Raw genomic sequence first — 27,513 nt, 5'->3', positions numbered from 1 at the left:
AAAGCATAACATAGCTTTTGTCTGCATCCTGCAGCAGAGAAAACTGGAGGAGAGATGACATTTCAGGGGTGCCCCATTGCATCATCAATGAAGCTGCTGCTTAGATGCACTCAGGAAAGAAAAGGAAGGCAAATAGCTCACAAAATACACCCTGGTCTTTCATTAGCCACTGTCTTAGCAAGAGGGTGTCCCCTGGACACTCAAGTGATTAAAGGTACAAGTAGGTTTGCAGGGCAGTGGTTCACAGGGGAAAGTCTTTACTGCCAGAGCTGAGATGCTGATGCTGATCCTCATATCCATGCAAGATATTTACAAGTCGTTTCAAATTGCTTCAAACAACTAAACATTTTTTGAGCTCTAATACAAAGATGTGTACATCTGTGTTACTTTGTTTAGAATATGCTATATGCAGAGCAATGGCTGTGCAAGAGCTAGAAAGAGATGGTCTGTGGCACCATTACTTCCTTGCATGCAGAGTTGCTGAAACCATTGTCACATTGAGACTTGGTTTGCAGCCTGGCACAGTTAGTGTAGGATGGCAAACCCAAGCACCAGCAAAGCTTTGATGTTTGCAACTGTCTAAACCAAGGGGCTTCTCCTGATGCTCCACTGTTGAAGACAGTGCAGATCTTTGCAGGGCTATGTGTGGGCTCACCCCTGAGCAGATTGTGTTAAATCCTTGTTACTGATCTCTTCTTGCAGCAATGCTGTGACTGTTGTAATCTGGGCCTGCGATTGAGGAGTGAGGGGAAATCCTGTGAGTCCAGCATCAATCTGGGCTATCCCTGCAGCCATGTGATGCTGTCCTGCTGTGAAGGGGGAGACCACTTCATCCATCCAGAAATAAAAAGGCAACCTGAACCTCTGCCAACAGTGACACCTGAGAAAGGTAAGTGTCCAGTCATGGTTTGAAGACATTGCAGGAAAGAGTTCCTTGATCTTAAAACAGTTTGAAATAATAATAATAATAATAATAATAATAATAATAATAATAATAATAAAGTAGGTGTTTCTGGTTGTTAAAATATACCTTCTTTAGTAGTGTGGGGGTTTGGGTTTTCCCCGAGTCACATAGTACAGAGACCTGCCACAAGACATTGGTAAGAAGTAAAGCTGAAGCTGGTCATTGTCTTTTAGCAGAAGCAATCCTGAAAGATTCTTCATTAAGCAAGTAGTCCCATGGGTTCTGATACCAGTGAAATATCCCGGGAATAGATTTTCTATTGTGCTGCTGAACATCACAGCAGCTTTCTCATAGCACACTCTGGAGAAGCCTCAGAGGACTGCAAGTTAGTTTGCACTCTTTCAACATGCAAACATGGTGATGCTGAAGATCTGAGTCAAATCCCGGCAGCCAAAGAGGCGTGATAAAGGGAGCATGAGGAATGTGGAACTTGGACAGCTTTGCTTCTTCCCTCAGCCCAAGACCATACTCCTTTGATATCGCTCTGTAGCCACCAGTCACACATGAGTTGCATGGTGACCTCCTGCATATGCTGGAGTTCCATTTTTGCCCATTTTCTTCTTGTGAACTAAGTGTGTATTCTTCCTCACCAACAAATGTAAGGGTTTATTTTGACCTAGCTGAGGCCTCACTGAGCGAGGAAGTTTGCACATATGTGTTTAAGGAAAACTGACTAAAAAACTTGCTGAAAAACTTACTGTAGTATGGTAGAAAGTCTTGGCAAACCTTGTCAAGAAAGGAAAAGTATCGTGCTTCTGGGAGGCTTTAAAAGCAGTAGGAAGGATAGCCATGTCACTGTCAAGAGGGTCCCCGAAGGTTTGTGATGCTATCTACAGAGGTAACCAATAAAATAGTATTTTGTGTTGACAAGAGTTTCCAAACCAACTGGACAAGTTTTTCTCCTGAAATTTGAAATTCAGTGTTGTTCTTCAGTGGGGCCAATTTCAGACAGGTACTCAGTGTGATGCATTGGTTCAAATAATGGTAGCAACGGTGTTAGCAGTCCACGTGAAAGGTGAGCTTGTGACCTCCCAGTGTCACCGTATTTCTCAATGGCCCCTGTAAAATGACTGTCCCTCCAGGAAGGAGGTGGTGGATCTGCAGCACAATGGTCTTCAGGATGGGTTCATTTGCTCTTGGATTGTTCTGGGTGGATTTGATATCTGGAGTTCATCTGGTAAAACACTCTGTACTGTAGAGTCCTAATCCTGCTAGAGAAACAGCAAGTGTTGTTCTGTTGTAGTTTCAGAGACAGAAGATCACAATGAAGCTTTGTCCATCAATAATGAAGCTGAGCTGTCAAATAATCTGCCTGGAGATGACCTGGATGAATGTCTTATCTATGGTGGGGAGCTCTGTCAGCATTTGTGTATAAACACGGTGGGGTCCTACAAGTGCTCGTGTTTTCCAGAATTCACTTTGCAAGAGGATGGGACCAGCTGCTCTCCAGGTGAGAAAATGGGCAGGAAACGCCATGAATGATGGTGTCTTTGTGCCAACTGCATTGATCTATCAAGCTTGCTTTGTTTCTGTGAGGTATTTGATGGGTACTGGTGCATAGACATTTGCTGTAGGAATTGGACAGGTTAATAATACAGAGGAAACCAACAATTTAGGCAACTTAATTATGCCTTGGTTTTGTGTATTGGTGGCATGGGGGCAGGGTGGTATTTAATATGTTCAAATCAAGACTGTTTTCACTATTCAAAAGAGGATTTGTAAAGGTTGTTAATGAAATACCTTTTCTTCTCAGAGTCATTTTGTATTTCACAGTTAGCTTCCCTTTAAATGAACTTTTCCCCAGACATCATTGCTTCCTGAGTTTTGATTTTTATCTAAAATCATTAACATCTTTCAGCGTGTCGTGGGTTCAGCAGTAGCAGCTGGGTTTGAACCACGACACAGTGATACAAAATCTTAATATATCTAGTGTGGTGGAAGGCTTGAAAAGAAAGTCTCTTGTGCTGTAATTATTTTGATGTCTGGAGTTCTCCAATGGCAAGATCTGAAATCAGATAACCTTTAACGTTGAAACCTTATATTAGTTACAAGTGCTTTCAGTTATTTAACAAGCAGAGTAAGTGCTGCCATCCAATGACAAAGTTCCGTAGACTTCAGATACTTTCTGCCCAAGCCAAACAGCATTCATTATGTCATTCTTCTCAACGTCATGCTACAGTGCTTGCATCAATAATGTGTTTGACAGGGTTTCTGCAGCAGTGCTCTGCTCTCTTGCTTATATTAAAATTCTGGGGAAGGAACCTGATCCAAAAGAGGCAAAAAAAAATGGTTCTTATTTTAGCACTGCAAAATTTGGCTTCATCCTTCACCTGGAGCATATGTGTGTGGTTTAGTTTGGCTTTGCTTCTCCCACTACTAACTTGAGTGCAGATTTGGGTTCATACACCTTGTATCTGGGTAGTCAGTGCAGATGTGCAGGACTGCAGTCCTCATGCGTGTGCCAAGAATTGAGGGGGGGCTCAGTTATCCCTTGAGGAAGAGGATTGCAACAAGGGTAGGGACTGCAAGTGACACAGCTGAGACACGTAGGAAGAGTGAGGTTAGGGAGGGTTGCTGCTGTCCTCCAGTCCTGGGTCAAATCAAAGGTTGAGCAAGGGAGCTGGCAGGGCAGAACACCTCACTTGTTACACCTGCATGAGCTGTGCTCTACCTGGCAACGTGGCACGGTGGCCTTCCATTTCCCATTTTTCTCTGTGTATGTGCACGGCTCTGTCATGTGCTCTGTGCACCCACACCAGGTAGTTGTGAATCTCATACTGGTGGTAATTTTTACTCCTGTGATTAGATAGAATGCTTTTGTATTTGAACCTTTCCCAGCACATTTCCTGCTCTTCGATGGACTGTGAAAGTCTTTGCATTTAACTTTTGCTTTTTAAAACGTGTCACACTTTTTCCGGAGGCTTGGAAGGAAGGATGTGCTTGCAGTGGCTCTTCGAGGCAAGGAGAAAGCAGACATTGATGAAACTTCAGAAGCTACTTCTTGTTCTCTGCTCTCTTTCTGGGGAATTCAGGTTATACCACAAGCATAACCTCTTATTTGCCTCCGTGTTATAGCCCATTGGTTGTCTCTGATTTAATGTTTATATTTTTCTAATTAAGTGGCTCTTTCTATACCTCAAACCTGCCTTGCAATCACATTCATTTAATGTTGTCATTGTTCTGTGGCTCACACTTTGCTCCGGGTGACACTTGTACTCAGATCAATGAGAACAGGACACATCCCTCTTCAGAGAGAATTTAGCCTTAGCAGAGGGGGTTGGAACTAGATGATCTTAAGGTATTTTCCAAGCCAAACCATTCTGTGATTCTATGATTTAGGCTTCTGATTTGGTGATATGGATAAACTGGATTACTCCTATTAACGTACTAGAGCTTTTTTTTCTTTTTAACTATTCTGATACCTTTAACATTGCTGTTTGTTTAAAATCCTCGTGACAGATAGCAGCTGTCATGTTTTCCACTTGGTTGTGTAAAAGTCATTCCAGGGTATCCTATGCTTGTAAAGGTGGATCCTTTTCATCCATGTTGAAATGGGATGTACAGAAGAACTTTAAAGACTTGGCTTGGATTCAGCATTTTTTTGGTCATACACTGACTGAAAGACAGCCGCTGTGTTTACAATAGAACAGTGTCTGAGGAAACAGAAGTAACACTTTGTTTTATTCATTTTACTCTCCAGAAGTTGTTTTCAGGCAGACTCCCTGATCTGTATCCGTGGTGTTTGTGAGCATCTCCATTAGCTTGCAGTACTCTACATGTTTGGGCTGTCGGACAGTTGCTCATATCAAACAGATGGCAGCTTCTAAAACTGACTGTTCACCTCCGTGCAAAGGCAGTTCTTCAGGTCACCAGGATGTTTCCTCCTGCAAACCACGATGGAGTGGGATGAATGGGAGCCTTGCCATGGGGTGATGGTGGAGGTAATGCTGTCTCTGATCTATCTCTTTTGCCTTACAGATCCTGACAGAGGACAGGTGACAAGGCTGGAAGCAGAAGCCACCATCCCTCCGGTAGCCTCTCCTTCTCAGCCTCTTCGCATCATGTCTTTAGAAGAAGAGCAGGATAAGTGTAAAGGTATGTTGGAGGTATAAACTGAAGGTGCAGATGAGTGAGGAATGTTTAGAGAGCCAGAATAGAATTCCACACATCCCTTCACCAATCTGCTTTCAGTGCACGTCCTTAATTTGTTACTTCTGGCATAAGGCTGAGTAATTGTCAGGGGAAAGCTCTGGAAGTAATTTGAGGCTATTCTCTTATTTCAGCGTTGTTGCACACCTGCTGTGTAGTTCAAGGTAAGCAGGACAGCTGTACAGCGTAGTGTGAGCAATACAGGTAGGAGTGGCACAGGTGTAGTAATAGGAGAGTTGAGTGATTAGGGCTGCCTGGACAGATTGTTTACAAACTGCATTCCCCATTGCCTAAACTGGGGTTCTATTTGGATGACCTGGAGGTTTGTAACTTCAGCTGATCTGTGTTGTGGTTGCTAATGTATTTCGCAATTTTCTTTGTATAGATAATGGTCCCTGCAAACACATCTGCAATGTTGTGGAAGGAAATGTTGTGTGCTCTTGTTTGTCTGGATATACACTCATGGCTGATGGGATTTCTTGTGAAGGTAAGTGGTTCATGTTCACCACAGAGACATGGTTAAAGCACTTTTCTACCTCATACCCCTAGGTGTTTCTCTAAGAGTTCCTTCTTTTCAGTATTGTGACTTGTAAGTGGCAGTACAGAGATCAGTGGCAGAAGGAATACCAGATCTGCTTTACAGATGACTCCTGAAGCACATCTGTCCAGTGTGCCTATTACTTGGGGACTTTAGGTGAAGACAAGCCTGGACACGTGCTTTTTCCCTTTGACATTCCAGGCTTTTTTTTCAGCCCTCTTGGTTTCTCTTCCCACTGCTGTTCCTCCCCAGTGTCTGTCTACACAACTATGGACATGCAGCTTTTCTTCCTGAGAACGGGAGCAGCTAGCAGGACTTGGGCATGTTTGTTGTCCTGGGGAACCCCCTCAGAGCTATAGCTCTGCCCTGTCATCTGTTTTGTTTGGTTTTATTTCTTGAAAACCTGAATCCAGTGAGGCTTCAGTGCTGTGAAGAATGTGCCATTGTGAGCTAGTTCAGCTCCATGTGTTTCACTTGACACTGAAGCTCAGGCCTGCACAATGATGAATGGTGAATTCCAAAGCTGCATCATGATTGTTCATGTTGTATAAATCTTAAATGGACATGTTTGGGTAGTGGTGAAGGATATGTTTGCTCAGGAAAGGGCTGGAGGTTAAAAAGCAATGCCCTGTGACATACTTTAATTATAAATCTGGAAGTATGAGAGCAATAACAGCCAGCAGAGAAATGAAAGAAGCTTCTGATGCTCAGAATTGCTCACACATGATCCACATCCCTCTTAATCTCAGATCTGATTGAATAACAGATCACAAATCATTTTCATGAAATTCTGGAGAGTCTGTGAAGAAAATGGGAATTTAATATCACCAGCTGAAATAGTCACTGTGCATTGCTTACTCAAGTGTGGTGGAAACTAATCTGATTAATTGATGTCAGCATCAAAAGGGGCATTTCCAGGCAATCATTTTCCTACAGGAGGTGAAAGAATGTGGTGATGTCAGTGGAAATAGTAAGTTTAAATTGCAGCAAGAGACATTTCTTATCTGTATTCAAGTAAGGATTTGATGGTAAGGGGGGTGGTGTACTGGAGCAGGTTTCCTGCAGAGTGTGCATGGCCTCTGTGTGACTGCCTGTTTCCAAGAATGTCTCTTTCTGTGATGACAACAGTGTAGGGGTGCAAGCAAGGACTGGATGATCTCTGGGGGTTTATTCCAGCCCTATTTTCAGTGTAACACTGTATGTATTATAGCATGGTGCTGATGCGGTAGTTCCAGCACACTTCATTTGGACATCTCCAGTGTGAAAGAAGTATTGTTTCATTTCAGCAATTGTTCTAATAGAATTCTGTTTTTCCCTTTTGGCTGCAACATGTTGATATAGATTTGGATGAGTGCCTCACAGGTGCTCACGCTTGTTCCAGAGGACAATTATGTGTGAACACATTGGGATCATTCTACTGTGTCAACCACAGAGTGATCTGTGCAGAGGGCTTTATACTCAACAGGCATAGAAAATGTGTTGGTAAGACGATAGGTGTAAGCCGTTCACCACAGCATCATAATTCTTCATGCTCTGCAATGCATTTAAACCATTTGTGCTCAAAGGCTCTCTGGCCATCTTTGCATATGACATTTCAATATGAGTTAGTAAAAACACATGTGCACCATTTGCTCAGCCACTTAACATCATGAGTTGTATGCTATTTGGCTTTTTCCCTAGCAATACATTCTCAGGATACATATAACTTTGTGCAAAAAATCATAAAACTCCATAGGTATGATGACCACAGCAGTATTGATGACTATTAAAGTGGACTAAGAAAACAGCAGCTGATCTCTCTGGACAGTGTCAATACTGGCAAATCCCCAGACATCGTGAAATGACAAAACTTCATAAATACAGCTCAAGAAATCTGCATAAGTCTGGGCAGTGGAAAAGATCCATTCCAAAATAATGGAAAAAATTCAGATTAGTCTATTAGTGATTCTGGCACCAATTTCTTCGTGTAATGTCAAAGATGCATCATAATTCTGCTGTATCATCCCTGCTATTTAAGTTCATGTAAGAAACCAATCTGTTTTTACAAGTGCATTTATGAGGATTCAATTTCTTTCCAAAAGCCAAGGCTTGAGCTTATGAAATAGTTTCTGTTAGGGGTTCTTTCATAGAGGCTGGTTTAAGAGACACCTGAACTGCAGCAGTGTTGTGTGGTAACGCTGGAAAAACGGAGCACGCAGAGACCTGTAGTCACTAATGAAAGCAGCAGTGCCTGTGACTATAATGTCATGTGTGAATACATTCACCTCCTTCCACCCCTGTCCTTCTCCTACATTTATAACATCGATCTTCTGACAATCACAGCTTTGGTTTTGTTCCTATCTTTTAAAGCTCTATGATCTCATCTTATTAATGAGCATCATACGTGGAATGGTTTTAAACTGACAGAAAGGAGATTTAGATTAGATACTAGGAAGCAGTTCCTCCTTCCCGTGAGGGTGGTGAGGCACTGTCACAGGGTGCCCAGAGCAGCTGTGGCTGCCCCATCCATGACAGTGTTCAAGGCTGGGTTGGATGGGGCTTGGAGCAAGCTGCTCTAGTGGAAGGTGTCCCTGCCCATGGGACTTTAAGGTCCCTTCAACCCAAACAATTCCATGACTCTGTGATATGGCATAAGGGCATGAGCAGGAAAGTTGATGCATTGTCATAGTTTAGAGCAGAAATGCAATTTAGTATCTTCTGAGTTTTTCTTAAATTGTCACAATTGTTTTTTTATTTATTTAGTTTTATTATTTCTTTTGAAATCAGAGATACATGGAAAACTAATGAAATTATTTAGTTTAAATTAAATGGCTGAGAGAACGCTACTGGAAATAAGGATGTCTTTACAGTGAAAGTACCAGATTGTGAGATGGAAAATGGTACTTGTAGTTGGCCACAGTCTGCATGATGGGTTTCATGGCTTTCACAGAGCCTGTTGTACGTACCACGCTTCTGAATAGAAGGTCTGGTAAGTGAGCAGCCTAAGGAACTGCCTCACCTTGCATTCTGCTTCCGAAGATCTTGCTATTTAATCCCCTGATGTTTTTCCCGGACTATGCAGATATATATATATAGAGAGCTGTCCTTTTCTACATCTCCCATGAGCGCTCTGAAAGTAAATTAATGCATGTTTGTCAGCATCTTTGGCATAAGAGGCTATAGAAGATGCCAAGTGCTTCCTTTTGTTCACTTTCTTCCTCTCCTGTCCTCTACTCCATGACATTATAGAGAGTTTTATTGTGACTGAGAAAAGATAAACCTCAGGCATTGCTCATTAAATGAAGGATACAGCTCTCATTTGTAAAGATAAAAGATCCTCTTCTCCTTCACTAAGTATCAAACCTCTGTATTTCTCTACTGCAGGTCAGGTTTTTACAGGTATCCTTGTAAATAATCTAGAAAACTTGAAGTTTCTCTTTTTTTTTTTGGTGTTTTTTTTTGGCTGGATCAGCCCTGTGTGCTCCCTACCAGAGCCCTGTGTGCTCTGCCCTCTGTGGTGCTGGAGGACATCTGCAGCAGTTAACATTTTTCTGCTTTTCTAGTCAAAGGGGAAAGCCACGAGCATACTGTGGTTTGTTTTGTTCAACTGTCTCATTGCAGCCATATTCACCTAAGGTATCCTTTGCCAGCTTAACTGCTTTTGTGCTCCATCTTGAGCTATCTCAAACTCCATGAGGGAAGCTTCTTGGTAATTTGTTTGCAAATTATTGTTGTTTTAATGATGTTACTCTTTGCATATTTTTAGGGACAGGAGGAGCAATCTTTGCACAGCAGCAAAACAGCCGATAACCTTTTATCTCTTGAATTGCCTTTAGTCAGACTGTGGAAGATTATAATTCCAGGTGCACTCAAGAGCAGATATCCAGAATTCCTGAAAGCCAACCATGCACAGTGAAGAGTCACCAGCTGTTTAAACAGCTTGCGCACACCAGCTTTGTGTAACTTTGTGAACAGATATTAAAATGTCTTTAGGCTTGAAAGCTCCATGTTCTCCAGAGATAAGAGCCAGGTTGGATGTTTTTAATGTGGATTGCTTTTCCTGGTGACTTTCAGGCAAAGTCATTACCACCACCTACATGCACATTGACAGGAGGCTACTTTACTGCTGCTTTCTTTGCTCTTCCCGTCTAAATTCCCCCTTCTGCCAGTGACCAGCAAGTGGTCATTTTATTGCTGACCCACAGGGACTGTGCGTGAGTACAGGATGGGTGGTTGCAAAGTAACAGCGGGTCTACATTAAGCAGATGTATTCCATACAGCAAACTGAGCTGAAGTCATTTGAAGAGAAAAAAAATCCTGAGGAACTACAGCTGCAGGAAAAAACGAAGTCTGCATTTCACATTGTTAGAAAAAGTGCATAAAAATTAATTTTTAATGTCAAAGTACGTCTTGAAAAGAAGAGGTATTACATGATTACATTTCATTCTGGTTTTACTGACATCACATGAGGAATGTTGTTGCCACACACATTGACCTAGTAGGTTTTTAAAAAACAAACTGTTCCTTGTTTTTAATATTTACTGAATTATTTTTCCTCTTATTCCTGTTTTTTTTAAATACCATCTTGCCTTACCTCTCAGTCTGAACTGCACTGGATGAAGGCTGCAGCTTCCCATGTTGGGAGTTAACTTTGTTTCAAACTTAAAACATAACTCTTGTTTTTCCTAGTGCTCTGCAAATCATCTTTCTGACTTGTTGAGCTGGTTTCCAGTACTGAAGAGAGGCAGGTTATGGGCATTCTTGATTTTATGGGTAATCAACAGGGAGGGAAAAAGGAGAGAGATTGTCCTGTTTTATAGAAATACAGTCAGTCATCACTTCCCTCTACTGTGTTTCATAATGGTAGAGCAAAATGATAGTAGGTACAGCCCGGGCTGAACAGAGCTTGTGCAACAGCTGTGTGCTGCCCCAGCACAAACTGCGACCATAGTTCCAGGGATGCCTTTTCCCATGCTCATGCTAAGGGACGCTGTTTTGCAATAAGTATTGGTAGGAGGAGCAACGACACAGGCAGGTGGGAACTCAGGAGGAAGATGGTGGAAGTCTTCAGAGATCTCATTTTGTGGCATGACCATTTAGGAATGTGTTTAGGAAAATGAACAAAAAAGGGCATGTCTGTAATGAAATGAAAGGGAACTTCAGTGGGCTGGCAACTGGCCTGATACCAGAGAATGACATTCATACCCTAACAGTGGATATGACAGAGCAGAGCTGTGCATACTGCATGGCTCACAATTTAAACCCAGGTCACAATCATTAGGCTTTAGAGATAGTCAGTGCATCACTTGTGCACAAAACTTTCACAGAAGACAGAAATTCTAATTCCCATCATTCTAATTTCTTCAGATGCATTCTGACCTGTTGGACTTGTTTTTTTCAAGTACTCAGAGATTAGAAAATTGAATGAAACAATGTAGACAAACCAGGAAATTATATTAGATCTTTTTTTCCTCTGTGAAATCTTGACCTTCTTTCTACCTGTGTACACCTGGGAGTCAGGCGGAACACCTCCTACCTTCTCTGGGTAGTGTTTCAGACAAGCACGCTTTCCTCCCACTGGCTTTTCCAACATCGTGCTGAACTGAGTGGAGTTCACATGATGCAGTGTAGTGCTGACAGTTTGTTTATGTGGGAAGGCTTTTTGTGGTTTCCAAGAAAAGATAATCTCAGATCTGTTGTATAGCCAGCAGAGAGTCTTTGCACTGGTTTGGATGCTGTTGAGTGGCTATCCAGAGCCATTTACCTCTAAAATTCAATAAAACCCAAGCAACAACAACAAGAAGAAAAATCTCTCAAATTTACTTAAGAGCTAGGTCTGATCGGGTGAGAGAGGTCTACCACAGCAGCTCATGTGAGCTGGAGGGGGAGGTCGTTTGGTTTGGGGATTTTTCTTTGTTTTGGCTGTGTTTCCCCAGAGCCAAGACCACTTACAAGAATTTTGTTCCTTACTCTTCATTCTAATCTGTAGCAAGTAGGGAACTGTGCAAGCCTTAGGAGGACACCACTATGTAAAAACACTGAGGTAGGCAAGTACCTGCCACTCAGTGGAAGTACTCCAGCATCGTGTGGGACAGGCAGAGAGATCTCCAGCATGGCAGTGACCTTGCTGTGGATTAATCAGGTGCCGTTGGATAGCAAGTACACCGCATGTGAATAATAGTGGTGAGAAGAAAACAAAGCACAAATAAATGAGAAATAAAATGGCACCAAGCTAACACACTGGTCTTGCCAAACTCAGTGCACGTCACCAGTTAGCTGACTTCAGCAGGAGCTGAAATGTCTTGGTGCTCGTCCTAATATACTTGGTAGAAAAAAAAATGACACGTTTTCTGAGACAAAAAGTTTTAAAAATGGCTTTTCCTGTTTTCACGCTTCATGAGGGGAAGTAATGTATCTGATGTTGTACTGCTCCGAAAATGAGGTTCTACAGCCAAGATGAGCACATCCAGGGGAGCACATCATCACCGGCGCACTTTCATGCAGGTCAGGATGGCCGAGCGGTCTAAGGCGCTGCGTTCAGGTCGCAGTCTCCTCTGGAGGCGTGGGTTCGAATCCCACTTCTGACATTTCTGTTTTTAGGGATGGAAACACAGCCCTGCCATCTGCCCGTGGACTGATCCAGACTGCCCTGGAACAGGGGCAAGCTCAGGGGCAAGATTACTTGCATTAGTGTATATATGAAAGCAGCTTCATGCACAGAGAAACCAGATGACTGGTAATGATTATGGTCACATTTGGCTTTTGTTAGTTCCAGAAGTACTTCTTAGCTGTATACAGAGATGTGAATATGTAAGATTTTGTGGAGAAGCACAGGACATTCTCTCTCCCAGTCTCTACCCCTTTTTTGTTGCTTTTAAGTACTTGCTATTTCTAGCTTTCATTATTAAAATAAGCAAAACCTGAATCTGAGGTTATTTCACCCAAACCTATCAAAATGTACCATTTTAGAGGTATTGTATTTCCTTCCCACATTGTCCTACATTCTGCAGCCTTGTATTTAAGTAATTTTATTTTTTTTTCTAAAAAAAAAAGACTTTTTTTCCTTCTTCACCTGCTGAAATCAAATCTTTTTTAATATTGAAATACAAATTTACAAAGTTGATTGAGCCTTTCAGGTTTTCTCTCTCCATGTTTCCTTGTTATATCCACTTCTATGGACATATTTCTCAGGCAATCAGTGCGTTACATGACTCCTTCACCTTCAGCCAGGCAGGCAGTTTCAGTTCCTGTCTCCAGCAGCAGTTCCACACCAGCAGCTCCTGTCATGAAGCATGTGGCGTGAAGCAGCAAGATTGTTACATACGCTGAGCTGGGAAAACCTGGTCATGACCAATGAGCATTAACCACTTTCTCATTCAGTTGTCCAGGAGGTTTCTCTCCAGTAAATCAGAAGCTGATTATCAATCCTCTGCCCATACCCTGCATTTAATCAGTTCTGTGCATCCCTTGTCCTCAATGCCACTGCACATTTGGGTAGAGGGGAGGAGAAGGAGATCTCCCTGTGATTTGTGTCTTAAGTTACTCTGTGTTAACAAAAGATCCTGGGACAAAAGTCTTTCATCAGAATACTGGAGCACAGGCTGTATTGGCTATCTTTTGGAAAAAAAACGATTTCACTTGAGCTTTTGACTCCTTCCAAAAGAGCAGGAAGAGGCAGATCCCTTGCCAATACATGGCACTGACTTGTTGAACTGTTCTTTGTAGACATCAATGAATGTGTGACAGACACACACACCTGCCAGCGGAGAGAGCACTGCCTCAACACAGTGGGATCATTCAAGTGTCTCCAGGAACTGAGCTGTCAGCCAGGTTATGAACTGAAGGATGGAGAATGTGTTGGTAAGACAAGTGTTCTTCAGCTGATGCAATAGCTGTTAGCAAAAGAGAAAGGGAAGAAATAGCAAAGCATTTTACTGCGGCTGGGCTGTGATACCAGGATTGTAGCTAAAAAAGGCTGATCAAATGTTTGGCTTCTGAAATGCATTTATTTGAAATAGTCCAGCAATACCTATAAATTATTTGAAAATTGATGAAACCTTTTGAATTAGGATTTACCCTGCTTTTAAGGTGTTAGAGAGAGATTTCACTGATGGAGGAATTCCTATTGCATTCCTCTGCGCAGCTCTTCTTTTCTCTGAAGGGGCTGATACTGTTTGCTGTTGAGCACTGAATCACAGCCTGAGTGGATCGTGGGGTTGATTCAGTCTGGCCCTTCCTGTGTTTAGGAGGTCTGTCTTGCATTTATTTACATTTGGAATTCTCATGGGGTTAAGAAGTTATTCTTCATCTCCCCCTTCTTGGCCTGTTATAGAGGTCGACTGGAGCTGCTAACATCAGCACAGCAGAAGTTGCTCTGCAGCATGGGAGTGTGCAATAGACACATGTGCCCTGTCTTCTGGGGCAAAAGTCAGTGCTATTTACTCCTAAATTTTTTACACAAAGAGTTTTCTGACAGCTGGAGTAAGAGATGTGCAGGGGAAGAACTGAGCTCTTGACATATACCATAAGGTCATAAACAGAACTGCTCAGAAATCTCGCTTTGTATACAGCCATTATAAAGAAACCTTGGTTTAATTGAAGAGGTTATTTGTGAATGTCTTGTTCTGCTGTCTGATTCTACAGCATTTCTAACATTTATTGCTAATCTTTCTAGTCTTAAAGTTAGGTTATAAAAGGTTACAAAATTTTACAAATTGTTTTAAAGTACCCTTTAAATTAATGGCCTATAAGAAAGACTAAAGTTTCAGAACGGCTCTGTAAAATTGCCTACAGATATCTCCTGAATTTGCAGTTTATGAAATACTCAATTCCACATTTTTCTTTGTCTCTGTCTATAGATATGGTAAGAAAACAATTAATATATGACAGGCTGAGAGAGCTGGGGTTGTTCAGCCTGGAGAAGAGAAGGCTCCTCAAGGGGAGAACTTAGAGCAGCTCCAGTGCCTAAAGGGGCTGCAGGAAACCTGGAGAGGGGCTTTGGACAAGGGCCTGCAGGGACAGGCCAAGGGGAATGGCTTGAACCTGCCAGAGGGGAGACTGAGATGAGCTCTTAGGCAGAAGCTCTTCCCTGTGAGGGTGCTGAGGCGCTGGCACAGGGTGCCCAGAGAAGCTGTGGCTGCCCCATCCCTGGCAGTGTTCAAGGCCAGGTTGGACTGGGCTTTGAGCAACCTGGTCTGGTGGGCAGGTGTCCCCGCCCATGGCAGGGGGTTGGAACTGGATGGGCTTTAAAGTCCCTTCTACACAAACTATTCTGTGGTTCTATGAACCTATGAATATTGTACCTTCTGCATGTTCCCTTGTGGCCCTAGCATTTAACTGAGGATTTAGAATAGAAAGAGAAGTACCAGCAGTTCTATCCTTGTCCTCCTGGAGGAATGGGGATGCAGATGTAGTTTCCTCTGTCTTATCTTCTAGTAAAGATGTTCATCACAGGGAGTGTTCATAGGAGCCAGCAGGGTTTGAAAATATTCACAGAACTGAATTTTGAATGAGTTTACAGCTGAAGTTTCTTCCTGGGTGAGGTTCCTTCCACTGGAAAGTGGCAGCAAACCAGCTGGTACTTGCAGTTACTCAACACAGATCAGTTGAGTGTAAACTGATAAGCTTGAAACTTTAAAGCTTTCAGTCTGCCCAGCAAGCAAGTGTTGGGCTGGTGAGCATCTCTGAGAAATAATCTCATACATGTAATAAGAAATGAGAAATCTGTGTTGGCCTCTGGCTGCAGAGGAGGAACATTGGTTACTAATATCACTGTCTGTCATTCCCATTTTTTCAGTATAGTTTTCAGAGTTGGATAAGTGTTTGTTCTGTGTATGTAAGTACATGTATATATACACATGTACCTGTGTACACAGGAAACCCCAGCCTTGTTGAAATGAGGTGCCCTATTAATATCAAATTCAGTGGAGGTAGGTTTCTACCTGGAATTACTGAGGAGCAAGAGACCATTTTGCTTTTGAGTGTGGAACATATTTTGTGTACCTTATTTGTAGTTTTGATTTGGGTCTTTAGGATTTTAAAACTGCAGTTGTCTGAGTATTTGTGGTTTACAAGAGATGCTGTGACCAAGGCAGTAGGGATCTCAGTCAGATTTGCTGTAGACAAGTTCTGAAGCCTCTGCTAAAATGGATGGCCAAGAGCAAACGCACCTAAACCTCAGATTTCCCATAGGCAATGTTTGTTATCTGATTTCAGTAATGCTTCCTAACTTCCCTTCTGAGAATTTAGCTAGTCATGAAGACTACTGAAAATTACAGCTTCACTGGTCACAATTTGGTGTTTTGATCTGATAACAGATATTGATGAGTGCAAGAGGGGAACTCACAGTTGCAAGGTAAACTTCGTTTGTCAGAATACAGAAGGATCATTCTACTGTGAGTCAAAGCAACGCTGCATGGATGGATTTTTACAAGACCCTGAGGGAAACTGCGTGGGTAAGTCTTGACTGGGAATATGTTTGTCATATGTGCAGCAGCACTGGCCAACTCCTCTTCCTTTTAGCCTCTCCAAAAGGTACATATTGACCACATGTAGTTTTCATCAAATCCTGCTGTGAATTTAACTTAAACGTCGCAGTCCTTTCAAAGATATGCGTGCTTGCTTATTGAATTTGAAAGTCTTGCCACAGGAGACCTTCATCAGCACAATATATTGAAATGAAGGAAAAGAAGTAACAGCTGGAAGAAAACAGACCAGAAAGGTTAAGTAGCTTCTCTCACTATTCTAATTCATTTTCTTCACCAGATATTAATGAATGCACATCTCTCCCTGAGCCATGTAAACCAGGATTCAACTGCATCAATACCGTTGGGTCTTACACCTGCCAAAGGAACATGCTGACATGCAGCAGAGGCTACCACTCCAACGAGGAGGGAACGCGATGCGTCGGTAAGGTTAGACTCCAGGGTCTGTTCAGGTGCTTTCTCAGAGGAAGAAGAACATTTCAGTTCTAAAAAAGGGGGTTTGAGGTTGCTAACTGTGTTTGAGAAATGGGAATTTGCTGTATGCATTTGCTGTCCAATGAGCTCGGCGATATGCTTGCACTACAGGATGCTGCACTGATGTCTGGCTGCTGCATGGAGTTCCTCCTGGTACACCAGGTGACACTGGTTTTGACTGCATATGGGATTTACTGGCTGCTGTTCTGGAGTGAATGTGCTCTAGCTACTTTTCAAACTCATGCTGTCAGTCAAAACCACAATCCTTTGCTATTTTTACAGTATCTCACTGTGAGTGACAGGATCTGAAGCCATGGGATGCAGCAAAGACAGACACTGAGTTTATGGACTCACAAGAGTAGCACTAAGTGGATGTTCTTCGTAGCACTATGAATGGTGCTCCCCGTTTACATCCAGTTGTGTGTCTATTTAGGATAACTTCTTACTTTTCTTTGTGAAAAAATGTTGAAATATTCATACAGGCTGGCATGCAGCTTGATTCTGATTTGTATTTGTTCCAATGTGTTTATGGAGTTACTGACACAGAATAGCAGATTTCGTCTCTTATTAACATTTGTTCTGTAAATGCACACTATGCACAGAGGAACTGAAAGCCTGCTGCTTGGCCAGGCAGGGTTGGCTATGTGTTCTTTAATTCCCTATGTTCTGTGTTACACAGAGTAGGAAATCATAAAACAAGAGTGGGGAGAAAAAAATAAGACAAATCAGCATTTTGGTTAGTGATGAAATCCTGATGATTTCTGCTTATAGTACCTTTGAATGAAAGGAAGGGTGGAAAATAAAGATTTGCTTTGTGCTGCTCCAGGTGGGTGGAAGCTGTGTTAGAAGCTGTATGATTCTGTGATTCTGTGATTAGCAAGTTGAAATGAAAAATAGTGGTATAGATAGACCCCATTTCTGCATAAATTTCTGCATTCTCCTTTTTTGCTATTCATTATGCTCTGTCTCCCTTCGTGATTTTACCCCCAGGACTACCCAGACCATGCTTGGCCACTGAGAAGGTGGGAAGATTTGGAAGTAGCACAAGATGAGGACAGTTTGTGTGTAACTGAGGAAGTGGAGAAAGCTTCCTAAAACCGCTCCAGGGGGCAGAGTAGGGCAGCCTGAAGTATTTCAGTTGTCACAGAGGGAAGGCCCCGAAGGTCTTTCTTTGTTGCTGTGAAGACACAGCTCTTCAGCTGGTTTCCATCAGTCCTGTTGCAGAGAAGTCAGGGGGCTGGGTACGCTTGCACCACCTGAAGTGTGATGGCCCCGACATTGTTTTTAGGGTTTCCACCATGCCAGCATCTCCATGACTGCCATTTCTTTCACAGGTCAGCAGTTATCACTGAGCAGCTCTGAAGTACTGGCTGCATTGCTAATAGCCTTCACTTTCAAGTCCTGCCAGTGGCTAGTGCAAATCCTCTTCCTAAATTTCAAGTGGATGATTTATAGAAAGAAGCCAGCTTCTTTCCCCAGTTGTTCCTAAAAGAGAGTATTTGTAATGTGTGACACAGGAGGAAATTGCCACCGTTCATGCAGCATTTATATCTTCATAGGCTGATGAGATAACACAATGCATTGTAATTACTGATGATGCTTTGTCTCCACTTTACATGACTGACAATGTTTTTAAGGAGCAGGTATAAGGAAGCTTCTCTAGTTTGATTTTGGGAAAACAAATGTTTAATGTAAACTCGTGATTTCTGTCTTTGCCATGTCACTGTGTCTCCACAGTCTGGATCTTCTGGTATTTTTTTGTATGGCTTTCTTTAAGTAGTCAGAGACATGCAGGAAAAGAAACCCCAAATGTATGGTCCTACTTCCCTTCTCTGTGGTAAAGACTAGTTTCTTTAAGGCATTACAATGCTAATTAGATTCCTGATTCAAATTTATTCACAGTAGTAAATACATAATCTGCACGTTTCCCCAGCAGAACTCTACTTGTATGGTTATCTTCTCTGCTTAGAGGATTCACCTCTCTTTAAAATGTTGGTATTTTCTGGTTTAATAAATGAGCCATTAGAAGCTACCTCATAATGTAACTGAAAAATACTGTAGCTATTGTGAAATACAGCATACTGGTGATGGTATAATGCCCTAGAACTAATTAAAGTCTGAATGCAATGGAATATATAATCCTGGACAAAGTAATAAAATGGTTACACACACAAATACATTACAGATAAAACTGCTACTTTACAAATGTATATCTGCATTTAAAACTTCCTTATTCTAATACTGCCTCTGGATTAAAAGAAAGTGAGACAGCATTTCAGCAGAAATCTGTGAGCCTGTCAGGAATTCCTTGCTTGGCAAGTGACATTCCCTGCCATCCCTGACCCCTCCCTGTGCCAACAGGAGTTTTTTAGGTGGGAGTCTGTGCTGAGTATTGAGCAGTATTTGTCAGCACCTCTCACCAGGGTTGATACAATCCCCACCTTTCCACATCCAGGTTTTTGTGGCAGGTAACTTGCTCTCACTTCCCTATGATTTTCTCCACAAGTGACTGTTTTCCCGAGTGCTCTCCAAGGCTGCTGTTTGTTGGAGAACTGCCCAGAAAACCTTTGAAGTTAAATAGTGCTCCAGTTGATCACTTCAAAGAGAGCAGTAGGGAGAACCTCCAGCCTTAGACTATCATCCTAACTAGTGTTACATGAACAGCAATTTGGGTTGTAAAAGTAGTTGAAGGTGTCAGTAACAGGAAGGAAGCAGAACTCGATGGCTTAGGAAACAGCAGAACTCAGAATGCTTCAAGAAATACAAGTTTCTGAGGGCTAATCAGAATTTCTGATGCTTCTTGTCACAGATGGTAACAGGGATTTGTTAGATACTGATGAGCTATTTAGTCATGTTACAAGTCTTGTAAATCAGTGTGTATTGAAAACTCTCATCTTCATTTGAGCATTATTAAAATGAGATTGGAGTGATGCATGTGAGTGGAGAAGCAGCTAATTTGTTGGTGTTGGGTTTGGATGAAAGGCCATGAAGAATATTAAAATGTGAGTTGATTGAGAAAAGAAGAAAGATCAACATTGAGAAAGAGTAAAGTATAGACAGCAGAAGCAAGACTGAAAGGGCAACTGGAGATGAAAATAGCAATTGCTTTAATTGAAGGGATGAGCAGAATTTCTGGCTAGTTCTCGGTTTGCTTTAAATGCCTTGCCGTGACTCACAGAATGGCAGAACATCAGAATAGGGTGTTTAAATGTCATGGTTTGATCAGAATCAAAATGTGTGTAGGTTGAAATGCAGAATATACTGGGAAAGGTCCGTTGCAGTTGCCATTTTCACTTCTAAGATAATGCATTCCTTTTCAAAAGTTTACTTAGGATATGTAAAGCTGACCAGAGGAGCACAGTGGGAAAGGCTGATTCTCTTTGTTCTGTGCAGGGAACAACCCTAGCAGTTTCTATTCCTGTTACTTTGTGTTTTCTCTTCATAAACACTGATTTTTAGCAAACCGTATTTAACTGATCACTTTCTCTGGTTCTGCAGATGTGGATGAATGTCAAACTGGTGTGCATCGTTGTGGCGAAGGGCAGATTTGTCATAACCTTCCTGGGTCTTACCGCTGTGACTGCAAGATGGGGTATCAGTACGATGCCTTCAGCAGGAGCTGTATTGGTATGTAAGGCACAAGATGAGATGAAAAGACTGATTGACTGAGCCTTGGACCTCAAGGCAGTGCTTAGCACCACTGTAGTGTGCAGTTATGAGTTCTGCAATACAGAGCCTCAGTAGATAGCAGAGTCACCTCCAAAGCAGCCATCGCCGAGTGTGACCAGCCATTTAGAGCTCTGCCATTCTGTGTTGTGATTGTGGCCCAGGTGCCCTTGGTTTGGTTAGTTGCAGGTTATCAATTAAAGTAATCTGCAAGGTACTTCCATATGGGTTATGCTTCTGCTGCTGTAGGTATTTATCTTTCTGAAGATGCCACAGCTTTCTTCATAAGATACGGCATCTTGTGATTTATCACTGCTGTGCACCAATTAGAGCACAAAGTCAGACAGCATAAAACCTGAGGTTGCAGCATTTCATGCTCTGCAGATCAATCTCTTGACGCATTTTAAAATAACCTGCGTTTTGGTTGATGCTTTTGCTTCTAAGCTGAGTGTGTGTTTGCTTGGTGTGCTGGCAGATATAAATGAGTGCTGGAACTACCCTGGACGCCTGTGTCAGCACACGTGTGAGAACACCCCTGGGTCCTACCACTGCACTTGTTCTTCTGGTTTCCGCCTGTCCTATGATGAGAAGCACTGTGAAGGTACCAGACATTTTTCCCACTCAGAAGAAATTGCAGTCTGATTTAAGGAACTTTAGAGAAGGAGTGAGGTTCAGTATAAATACAGTAAACTCATGATGTCCTCAAATTTGCAAATATTCAATATTCACACTGTCAGATGAGAGCCAACAAGTTTCTTCCCTTTCTTCTTTTCCCTCTCATACTTTTTTTGTTAACAGAGGAGAACAGAACAAGGTAAGGACAGGAGACTGTTCATGCCAATTTTAGTAAGGGTGAAACATGGTAGTGATAAAACCTGAAAAAATTGATTTTGAATTGAAAGTTACCCATGATTTTTTAAGGCAATGATTACATAATTTTAATCAACTGTAACATAAGGTCAGAAACATACGTTTGCATGTATATGTGTTTTCATTGGCATATATGAACATAAAATTCAGGTGGAACAGACATCCTCATGCTTCTTGGCATTCTGCCTAAAGCAGAAACATCTTCTTGGTACAAATTAGTCCCTCCTTATTCACTCTGACCAGAAGGACCTGGTAACTGCTCTCAGAGTAAAAAATAGTGGAAGATACCTGACCTACTGTGGCAACGTGTGTGTGTTTGTTTTTGGATACAGATGTGAATGAATGTGATACTAGTCCTTGCAGCCAGGAGTGTGCCAATGTTTATGGTTCCTATCAGTGTTACTGCAGGCAAGGTTTCCAGCTAGCAGAAGATGGGCATTCTTGCAAAGGTAAGGCTGCTGCTTTGGCAGATCAAGTTAAATGTGTATACTCTTCAACAGGCAGGGCTGTCTGACTCTCCACAGCACCTAATGCTGCAGGTGATGCCTAAGGATGATTGTGAGTTACACCCTGCCACAGACATTGGGAAATGTAATTCATTTTCATACCTTTCAGCTGGGGCTGGAGTACACTTGTGCGACCGTAGAACTGGTGGGGTTGTTGTCTCATGGGGCTAGAGCTTCTGAAATAAATAAATAGAAGTGAAGATAGGTTTACCTATGTAGCATCAGTTAAAGCCTCCACCGAGCCATAGGTGAGTGAAGGGTTGTTGTTATTTCTGCTCATGTTGGCTGAATGAGGAGTGATCAGAATGGAGAAAGGAAGGGTTTTACCCGTTTGCTTGGAGTTACCAATAGTGACATTGGAGAGTCTCTAAGAAATTATGAAGAAACCCATGTTCTTCCTAGCACAAGGAAGCTCCCAAACTAATCTTAGAAGAATTACAGAGCTACCAGAGAGAGCCTTTCACTCAGATGTGCTCTAGGCTTTTTCTTTTCCATGGATCCATACTACTTGCAACCAGTATTTTGGGGAGCAGCCTCATGTTCAGCATTTCAGAATGCACCATCAGTGGTCCTAGAGCAATGTCAAACTTTCATGGTTGCATTCTTGTTTAAGAATGTATTATAAATGCATCAGATAAGAATTTCCTTGTGTTCTGCAGCCTTCCTTTCCAGATTCCTGTTTTTTTATTTACATGTGTTTGTAACTGTGTTTTTTCCCCAGATATTGACGAGTGCACACAGAGTGCAGGCATTCTTTGTACTTTCCGCTGCGTGAATGTTCCTGGTAGTTATCAGTGTGCTTGTCCTGAGCAGGGATACACCATGGCAGCCAATGGAAGAACCTGTCGAGGTAATGAGGAGTTTAGGAACTGAAGCCATTATGTCATGAAACTTTAATCCTTGGAAAGATCTAAGCTATTATGGTGATTCAGTCAAGTCTCCATGTTTTATATCAGTCACTGCTAAAAAGCCAGTATTTGACAAAGTTGCCAAATATTGTTATCTGCTGTGTCAGCTTTTTGCTGTGGCAACCCAGCTGCCAATTGGAGCTAATTGCTTAAATTAATTCCTGAGGGACCCCGCTTCATCATTCAGACTGGTGCACTTGATTACTTGCATGAGCTGTATGTGCACCTTGGCACAGCAATAAGTGATCTGGTGTCTTAGAGGTGCCAGACATAGAAATCTGTGGCTTTGTTACGGGTTGCAGTTTCCTGTCCTGGAAAACTGGGAGAGTGAAAGTAGGAGCTCTAATGAGGACCTGGGCATCCAGAAGCCTGCCACCTAAGCTTAATTAGACTGGTGTTATTAAATGTTAGTGTAAATGGCATGTCCTCCACGCATACACCATTTTTTCCAGAGCTGTAGAAATGTTTTCTGGGTGTCTGATGATTTTCATTTGGTGCACAGCTGTCTGGTTTTGAAGTAAAAATCCCTCATTTCCAAAGGATGCCCTGACTGTGGAATGACTGAAGATCTGGTTACCTTTTCGTACTCTACATGCATTCCTGCAGTCTGTTACACTAACTACCAGGCATTTCCTGCTCTTAGGTTTTGAGGAACCTGTCACATAACTTTTGGTTATGTCTCTCCTAGGCTTAAATTCTCTTCTTAGTGGTAAGGGCAGTAAATTTACACTGTGTAAATCATGAACAGCATGAACGTGCTTGGTCCTGACTTTGGAGCAGAGGAGCAGACTAAACAACAAAATCTTTTCAGTTTTTAAGTATGGACGTGGTCACATCCATGTGCAGTTAAATTCTCATGTAAAAGTCACCTTTAGAAACTGCAGCTGTTCCTCTCCTCAGGCTTTGTTTGTTTGGTTTCTTTCCTTTGCTAACTCAAGTGCTGCTGGCATGTTCTCTGCCACCTCTGCCAGACCTGGGGCTGGAGCTGAGGACCAGTTCCAGAGTTAACAGTGTGAGTCACTTCATTCATTGGCCAGCACAGCCCTTCCAAGCTGGAGGCACCCAGCGTGCTCCAGTCACTGGAGGTGCAGGAAGAGGGTTTGCCACACGGACCAACACATGGGGTCAAATCCTCCCTGCTCACTCCTCCTGTGTGGAGAGAGTTCCTATTGTACAGATCAGCCAAACAGCAGTGTTTGGAGAAGCTTTTTGAGGTGCCTATGCCACTTGGTACATGTGCCCTCCTTAGAGGGCGAAGGTGGTCAACCTGCAGAACAGTGTGAGTGTTGCAGCTCTGCATGTGGCATTTAGTCAAGCCTTTGAAGTAACGCCAGGTACATGCCCTTTTCCTGAGCTCTGCAAGTCCATAGTTGCAGGTCTGGGCAGGCTTACATGCTGACCCTGCAACCATGGTCAGAGAAAGTCTGAACCAGTGTCAGCTGTACTAAACTCAAGAAGATGATACTGGTTTCCACCACCTAAGATTGCTCATCGGTTGCACATCATCTGACCAGCTCTTACGAGTTACTGGTGGTATATTCTTTGTACCTTTCATTCCAAACAGACGAGATGTAGCTCATGTAATAACATCTCAACATATGGACCTTTGTGGAGAAACTGCCTGTGGTATTTTTCAGCACAGCCAAGCTGGTGAAGGGAGGGTCTCACGGCAGGGATTGCAATGTGGAAGAAATTTTCTTTTCACCTAGAGGCACGTCTGAGGATCAGCCAGGGATTTCATTTGCTTTGATTCCCTCCTCCCTGTTGTATGCTTTTCTTTGCAAGACTTTTAAACCAGTCAGTTCAGTGCATGAGATCAGTTCTCGTCCCAGGGGAATGGAGGGTGTGGGAGGTTATAGTTTTCCTCTGAAGAATCTCTCTCCTCTGTGACAGTTGGCAGAACTGCAGAGCCCTGCACAGTCCACATGGTTTGTCTGTTAGCATTTAGTTCATTTTAAAGCCTCCGTGCGTTGTCTAGACATTTGGGAGTACACAATGTGACTGTGAGGTCTTTGCCAGTATTTTGTGCTCAGGCTGGATCCTTGTTATTGCATCTGGTTTTCAACATTTTAAGGTCCATGGCTTGGGCCTTATTTAGGTAACCATGTTTATGCTCTAGGCCATAAAGTGTCTTTGAGCTTTAAATGTTCTTTTTTTGTCTTCTGCAGCATTACTTCTCATTACAGGGAGATATTTATATTTAACTGTGCTGGTTTTGGCTGGAGCACAGTTAATTTTCTTCATAGTAGCTGGTACGGGGCTGTGTTTTGGCTTTGTGCTGGAAGCAGTGTTGATCACACTGCTATTGCTGAGCAGTGCTTACACACAGCCAAGGGCTTTTCTGCTCCTCACACACCCCACTAGCAAGGGCTGGGGGTCCACAAGGAGCTGTGGGGGACCCGGCCAGGATAGCTGACCCCAACTGACCCAAGGGATGCTTTAGACCATATGTCATCATGCTCAGTAGATAAAGTGGGGGGAAGAAATAGGAATGGGGAACATGTGGAGTGATGGCATTTGCTTCCCAAGTTACCATTAGGTGTGATGGAGCCCTGCTGTCCTGGGCATTACTAAGGACCTGCCTGCCTGTGTGAAGGAGAGAATGAATGCTTTGGTTTGCTTTAGTTGCATGTGCAGCTTTTGCTTTACTTACTGAACTGCCTTTAACTTGGCTCGCCCATTTTCTCACCTTTACCCTCCAGTTCTCTCCCTCATCCCACTGGGGGCAGTGAGTGCGCAGCTGTGTGGGAGTCACTTGCCAGCTGGGATTAAACCGTGGCATTAATTTACATGTTCAGAAAGGTGTGCACTGCTCCTAAAGCGTTGTTCACATTCTGTCACATTCAGAAAGTGTTCACATTGATCTGTTGGAGCTTGTACCTCCTGGACACTGCAGCTGGTCTGCAGTGGTTACTTTGCTTTGTGCTTGCCCCATGCTTTAATCCAGAGCAACCTTCTTCACAGATAAATTCTCCTGACATAGCCCAGCTTTCTCAGTTCTCAACAACTCAGTGAGAAGGTCCTATTGGCTTTTAGCATGGGTTGGTTATATTCTGATGCAACCTGAGGGATGGGATCTGTTTATTCTTGAGGGATAGCTTTTGTCGCAATATGGAATATGACATGGGAATGTGACATGGGAATAGCTAATGTGTAGGCAGACAGAGAATATGCCTCCATCCATTGCATGTGGTTGCTCTGAAGAGGGGAAGGCTCCTCTGCAAGCTTTGTTTGCTTGGGCTATGTGGACATTTTACAGCCTCATCCATGAAGAGGGAGCACAGACCAGTGTCTGTGCCCATGCTCTGATGCTTGAAACCAGGTAGATGCTTCCTCCAGCCAATGAGCCTGTCACACATGCACAGTAGTGGACATCCACCAGGCTTGTTTAGGAACTCCTTGCATGACATAGGCTGGCTCTGAGCAAGAACCTGTGGTTCAGCGAGTACCAGTGAGCTGTGAAACTGTCAGAATTGGCCCATCACCTTCAGGAAACTGAAAACTAGTGTCAAGCAAAGCAGTGGTGAATGCATACACAGCAGCTGTGGGCATGGACAGGTTGGCTGCTCTGAGAAGTTCAGGGTTCCACTGCCTTGGACTGCTACCTAGTTACTTCGTTGTGTTTCCTTTCAGCCTGGTTTATAATGTGACTTACAAAACATCAGGAGCAAGGGAGAATACAGCAGGGTCAGTTCTGTCTGGATGTACACATTTGGTTTGAGCCAAACATGGCTGTGTTTGGCTTTTATTGCAGTGTGGAGCGGCAAGACAGAAGGATCCTGGGTTTTGAGGACTTTTTCTCCTTCTCATGTTGTTTCTCCACTGAAGGTTAAACCCTGTATTGCATCACATGTGTTTGGAATGAGAACAGCCAGGTCCGCAGGAGTGTGCCAGTGTGCAAAGCACAGGCACAGAGACAAACTTAGCCTGTGGTAGGGGGCCAGCCCTGGCCATGCTGGCTGCCAAGCAGGGCAGAGACTATCATACAGTAGGGGAAGGCTCACAGGCTGCTGGTAGGGTGGGCTCCCTTGGCTGCTGCACACACTGAGCAGTGCTGGCAGCTCTCATTGGTCATGGCAAGGAAGGGATGTTTTTTCACTGAGGACGTATGGATTTTAGCAGGTCGGAAGCAGTGTGATGGACCCGTCACCCAGAGTGCCTGTGCACCAAGGTGACCCTGGCAAACCCCACTGGCTGTGCATCACACCCCCGAGGTCTCCTCTATGCTCAGTCCTGCCTGAAGAGGTAACACAGCAACTGAGTGGTGAGGACAAGAGCCCTCAGCCTGCAGAGCCCCTGGCTCCTCTTGCTTCCTGTGCACAGTCTCCCATGAGCATATTGCATCCCCTAAACTGTGTTCACTTGTGAACTTACCCTGTCTTTATCCTTGTGTTTCTTCTCATTAGATGTCGATGAATGTGCAATAGGAACCCACAACTGCTCAGCTGCAGAGACTTGCTATAACATCCAGGGTAGCTTCCGCTGCCTGTCCTTCGAGTGCCCTTCCAACTACAGAAAAGTGTCTGACATGTGAGTATTGCAAGAACAGAGTGAGCAGCCCAGGCCAGAGCCTGAGGTGTTACGCAGTGCTTTAGTTTGTATGAGGCGGATGTAAGTGCTCAGAGCTCTAAGGAGATGCTTTGGTACCTGGAACACATCGACCTTCCCAGTATAGAATTTTTGGCTGGTTTTGCCTCTTCTTTCTTCCAAGCCCTCAAGCCCCCATTTGCCCTCCAACTGCTGCTCTAACAGCAGTCACCAGAGCCTGCAGCTCTACTTGCTGCAGCTCTAGAAGAGCTCTATTTATAATTTAGTTTCAAAAAATGAGATCCTCTATGCTGCTTCCAGCAGCAGTGGCTGCAACAGTCACCACTTACAGTGGGTCTGGGGCTCCCAGTTTCATATTCTGATTGCAGTTCCTCAGAGAGGGTTGAAACGTTGAAGGGGAGCAGGAGCAGGAGCTGGCCAGGCTGCA

The 27,513-nt window shown here is 43.2% G+C and overlaps 1 protein-coding gene and 1 non-coding gene across 8 annotated transcripts in view; both read left to right on the top strand.

Annotated features, from left to right (window-relative positions):
- FBLN2 (fibulin 2) overlaps positions 1–27,513 on the top strand; it is a 107,809-nt gene that overhangs the window by 78,282 nt on the left and 2,014 nt on the right. For 6 of the 7 annotated variants that reach the window (XM_057404173.1, XM_057404171.1, XM_057404172.1 and 3 more), the window contains exons 5-17: positions 703–889; positions 2,208–2,414; positions 4,943–5,059; positions 5,248–5,277; positions 5,499–5,600; positions 13,356–13,490; positions 15,947–16,084; positions 16,395–16,538; positions 20,087–20,215; positions 20,730–20,855; positions 21,457–21,573; positions 22,352–22,480; positions 26,945–27,068. In XM_057404173.1, coding sequence (XP_057260156.1) covers positions 703–889; positions 2,208–2,414; positions 4,943–5,059; positions 5,248–5,277; positions 5,499–5,600; positions 13,356–13,490; positions 15,947–16,084; positions 16,395–16,538; positions 20,087–20,215; positions 20,730–20,855; positions 21,457–21,573; positions 22,352–22,480; positions 26,945–27,068 — 1,685 coding nt within the window. The remainder of the gene's footprint in view (positions 1–702; positions 890–2,207; positions 2,415–4,942; positions 5,060–5,247; positions 5,278–5,498; positions 5,601–13,355; positions 13,491–15,946; positions 16,085–16,394; positions 16,539–20,086; positions 20,216–20,729; positions 20,856–21,456; positions 21,574–22,351; positions 22,481–26,944; positions 27,069–27,513) is intronic. The other variant, XM_057404177.1, reaches the window with a different exon arrangement.
- Positions 12,135–12,217, top strand: TRNAL-CAG (transfer RNA leucine (anticodon CAG)). Its single transcript has one exon. It is a non-coding gene; the product is annotated as a tRNA-Leu (tRNA).

This window comes from Pezoporus wallicus, unplaced genomic scaffold, assembly GCF_028554395.1.
Source record: "Pezoporus wallicus isolate ANWC-B61680 ecotype Strahan unplaced genomic scaffold, APGP_CSIRO_Pwel_v1 contig_5935, whole genome shotgun sequence".
NCBI classification, from domain to species: Eukaryota; Metazoa; Chordata; class Aves; order Psittaciformes; family Psittacidae; genus Pezoporus; species Pezoporus wallicus.
Note: the sequence above shows the minus strand (reverse complement) of the source record. Positions and strands in the feature narration are given on the sequence as shown.